This window comes from Hipposideros armiger, unplaced genomic scaffold, assembly GCF_001890085.2.
Source record: "Hipposideros armiger isolate ML-2016 unplaced genomic scaffold, ASM189008v1 scaffold_188, whole genome shotgun sequence".
Taxonomy (NCBI): domain Eukaryota; kingdom Metazoa; phylum Chordata; class Mammalia; order Chiroptera; family Hipposideridae; genus Hipposideros; species Hipposideros armiger.
This window is the reverse complement of record NW_017731538.1, coordinates 299,503-304,166: the sequence shown is the minus strand read 5'-3', so window position 1 is coordinate 304,166 and position 4,664 is coordinate 299,503. Positions and strand designations below refer to the sequence as shown.

General features: G+C 37.9%; 1 protein-coding gene across 1 annotated transcript in view; it reads right to left on the bottom strand.

The window, feature by feature from the left end:
* Positions 1 to 383: 383 nt before the first annotated feature.
* The window catches only part of USP47 (ubiquitin specific peptidase 47), a 122,847-nt gene continuing 118,566 nt past the window's right edge, over positions 384 to 4,664 (bottom strand). Inside the window, exons 21-23 of the mRNA XM_019652824.1 lie at positions 4,601 to 4,648; positions 4,380 to 4,510; positions 384 to 3,541 (exon numbers count right to left, since the gene is read on the bottom strand). Of these exons, the coding sequence (XP_019508369.1) occupies positions 3,367 to 3,541; positions 4,380 to 4,510; positions 4,601 to 4,648 (354 nt within the window). The 3' untranslated portion in view covers positions 384 to 3,366. The remainder of the gene's footprint in view (positions 3,542 to 4,379; positions 4,511 to 4,600; positions 4,649 to 4,664) is intronic.

Below are 4,664 nucleotides of genomic sequence, written 5' to 3'. Positions count from 1 at the left end.
CATGTGAGACACGGAAGGAGCATCTGATTTCATGTGCTAAGTGGCTACGAGCTTTATTTGGGCCACAAACTCCTTTACAAACTTAATAGAACATTTTACTAACCTCCTAGAAAACTATACATACACACTTGCTAGTGACCAAAATATTTTTTTCAAAAATTACACAGAATTGTTTAGGTGGAATAGTTTTATTTAGCAAAAAAGTAAAACGAAACAAAATAAAAAAACCTTGCTAACTCAGATTCTCTTCTATTCCATTTACTCTGGATAACAATTTGCAAGTCCCAAGTGCAAAAGAGTTGTTTAGGGTCTTGATGCTGAACAAAAGGACAAAATTCAGAGGGAGAACTATGGTAGCCAACTGAAAAGGAAATACTAGCAAATGAACCAGAAAAAAAGATTTTATTGTATTCCATACATTCACAGGTCCAGATTCAGTAACACTGCAGTGCTCTATGCTGCGCACTCATTTCGCTTAGACCACATTGTAAGTTTGCAGTTCTCTCCTTTCCTGGCCTAGAGATGTGTCACATTTCCATTCCTAACAGTGCAGCCTGGCAACCAAGAGCTACTTGACTACTTGCTAGCAGTGACATAGGTTCACCCCTGCTTTCTCAGAATTTTAAAGTCCTTTCCAATACACTACAAAAGATCACCAAACATTCTAAAGTGGGGCTCCTTCACTTGCTATTTTTATCTCATCGTGACTGCTACCCCTTACTTTGAGAAGCAGACTTCTGGCTAGACAGGTAAATACACCGTGGTCCTGAAGCCATAGCTTTTGCTTCTTTGGCCAGACTGCACCCCTCACCTTTCACACCTGCCTCAGAAATGTAGGTATTTGGTTCTCATAGGGCGTGCTGGTTGACACAAATCCATTTGCCCCACAGTAAAAGCGCTTCAAAACCTTGGCGTGACCTGTGGGGAGCAGAGTCACAATTCACTGCATGTGGCCTGCCTCAGCCTGGGGAGGTTCCGCAGATGAGTGATCAGCAGGCTCCACCCCCCCTGGCTTGGGTACTGATCCACGGTTAGTGCTCTGCCTCTTGGTTCAGAGGTGCTCACTTGAATCCTTTGAATCGGAGAGGGGCTAACACATACATGCAAGTCCCTCGCATGGCCACAAACCCACTTAGAAAAGTTCACCACCGCCTTTACTGAAATTACTGAAGTGAAATATTGTGTTTTCACTCTATCAGGCACTGAGAAGCAAGAACTTCTAACTTTTTCTTTTCTATAACGAAATGTCTTTTTTCTCTTGGTATTTGTAATATGCCTGCAATTAGAAGTAGCAAACACAACACAAAACAGGGCAGAATGCACAAAATGAGGGGTAGGTGTAAGAATTTTACCATTTAGTCTTACAAGAACACCAAACTAAACCGAACCAGCCCACAGCCCATTCTGTTTACAAATAGGCCTCCTTTGCTCCACAGTCAGTCATTCCTTGAAGGCAGAAGCACAGTTTATTAACTCCCATGTCCCAAGTAAGCAGGCTTTTATCAGAGTCAAAGGGCTGCCACATTACATCAGAACACCAAAGGGGTCCGAAAGACCACTCATCGCAAATGCTTCCAGCTTTCCTGTGAACACCACCAATCCCAATAATGCAAACTCAGAACAGTATTTGAAATTGCGCAGAATGCTGCATAGCTCACATGGAATAAAAATTAGCCAGAAAAATACCTTAGAAAAATTTTTTCTTTGTGGATTCCAAGAGGCTTTTAAGGTATGGAATTCTCAATCATTATATTCTAACTGCAGAGCCAACATCTGCTAATACTATTTTCTAATTACACATTTCTTAAAAGGAAAAAAGGGTAAAAATCTGATTTTGCAATATTGACAGGATCCTCGAAAGTTAAATACTAACATCTTTTCATCTCTCATGAAAACTTCACTGTAAACATACCTTATCATACAAATAATTATTCAATACACATTATAAAATGTTATGTTTAAAGAAAACAAATCTATTCTTAACCCAGATTCTTTATCCACAAAAATTTAATGACTAAAATAACACAACAGAACGAACAAATGTTTTATTGGCATGTTCATCGTTGTAAACAGCATCTGGCATGAAAAAGTTTTACCAAAACCTTTATATTGATTTTTATAAATTAGATGGCATTTTCAAAATTTACGTATAATTGTGTTCATTGAATAGTTGTATTTAGCTAAGCAAAAACTTGCCGACTCTAATAGACTTTGCAATGAAATCATGTTGACTGCATCAGCCTGTGCTATGTATGACCTGACTTACTAGCAAGTTTATTCAACACAATGTTAAGACGTTTCCCCAAAGTTAAACTACATGTAACTACAAATCAACTCCAAAAATTAAAGTGGGACTTATAAGGGTTCTAGAAGATTCAAACTTGAAGTAAATCTTTAAAAATAAATGTACAAGAAGAAATAAAACTGAAGCCGCTGAACAGAAAAACCTCATTAACAAGGGCAAATACAATCGTATGGGACCCAGCACTGAGGAACCTCACTGAGGATTACATTTACACAGACTGCTACACTTCTCAATGTACACAAATGTACGTCATGAATGACATGTGAAAAGAACAACCATGGGAAATAGGTGAACTGCAATTATGATAACTCAATAGGATCAATTTTATTTACATGCTGAATGAACGTGTGAAACGTATTCTCTACATCCATAACTTAAGTATACAATCAGTTATAATTACAATATTCAGCAATCTGAGCTGCCACCTGCTGGGAGCGGTCTAAGGGAAACGTTTTGATGTTCCAGAATAATGTTCTTTATACTTTGCAAAAAATGAAACAAAATAAAAACACAACTTCACAATTCTTTACTGGGTTACGGCTGGTTCTAAGAATTTCTTTCTTCAGCTCCTACTTTTGCTGCTTTCCAAGAGTCAACACACGTTGCATTTACTTCCGAATTGTCAATGAGGTAATGTGTGTATCAGTGAAATAAACAGAAAATTCATTCATTCATGGCCTTTGCACAGCTTTTATTATTAAGCTATGAGCATCCTGTTTGAGGCTAGTTTTACTAGCGGCTATGTGCACATTTGTCCGCAATAAAAGACGTTTACTCATCCCCCTTCCCCCTTTTCTAGTAGCAGGTTTTGCTTTTTGTTTTTATTTTTTTGCACATCCCTTTTCACTTTACAGTACATTTGACTATAGTGCACAACATGATTCCAAGTCAAAACAGTGGCCCATTGGGCACTGAGCTTCTGATTGGTGAAGGGCCGTCCAATCAGTGCTGGTGTCATGGGTTACCCCTAACCATGTCCGGCCATAATGGCACTACACAGTAGCAGTGAACCGTCTAATGAAAACCAAAAATCCCCCAGGGAAAATGCTATACTAGCAGAGTCAGTCTTGAGTCAGGTCTTTATTTGGTGCTCCATCCAGATAGATCTTTAGTGCTTTCTCTTTCCGGGGTGAGTATGTTACACGATGTCCTGTCTTCTGGAGTCGACTGCTTTCTTTTTTCATCAGTTCATTTCTTTGCTCATCTGTCAACTCCATTAATTCTTCTGTTTTATCCCTACATTTAAAATATTAATGACATATTAGGCCAGTATAGCCACATGCCTATTAATTTATGCTTGAATGCTATAATGCTCCTCAGTGAGAAAACGAAATCTGGTGTCACCAGTGTAATTAAATAATCTTATATACTAAGATACAGATTTTGAATGTGTTTATCATATTAATATAGCACTCACTTCCAAAAAGGGCAGAGAGTAATTTCCATGTTATTATCAGCATTATAGCTATCATTTCCAAAACATCTATTTGTAAGAGGCCAGGAGTCAGTTTTTAGAAATGCAGTTAATAGCTCGAATTCTCGTAAAATCCTGCAAGGCTGACATCATTGTCACCATTTGACAGATGAGGAACTAGGTAAAGAACAGAACTAAATCTGAACCCGTGTTTGCCATGCTCCAGTGACTTCTTTTCCCTCTACATCTGTGTTGTCCAACATAGCAGCCAGTAGCCACATGTGCCTACTGAACGTTTGAGATGTGCCTGATTCAAACTGAAATGTGCTGCAAGTGTAACACACACACAATATTTATAAGACTTACTATAAGAAAAAAAGTGTAAAATATCTCATAAATGATTTTTTATATTTACTACAGGTTGCACTCATAATATTTTGGACATGTCGGGATGAAAATATTTTATTAAAATTAATCTAATCTGTTCCTTATTACTTTTTAAAATGTGGCCACTAGAAACTCTCAACATGAAATGTGTGGCTCTCACTGCATGTCTGCTCTCTATCACGACAACAGTAAAGGCATTAATGAACAACAAGACAGTTAACACACAGCAAAAATGTTGTATCACTAGAAATAAAAAAACATTGTGAACGTTACCTATAAAATATGACTGCACCATCATCACAGATATAAAGAGGCCAGACGTTCAGGGTAGAAACTTTAGGATTCCAGTCTAAATCCTGATGAATATCAAGGACAGAAATATCACAGGGAAAAGTTCCTCTACCCTAAGGAGAAAAGGTGGAATGAATAAATCATGCCCTTAACCATGCTTGCTGAGCACTAGTAACCAGATGCAAACATTCTCAGGGCTTTACCTTCGCAAATTCAATATCTTCCAAAGGAATTCCACTGATTTCACAAAGCTGTAAAAGGAAACAT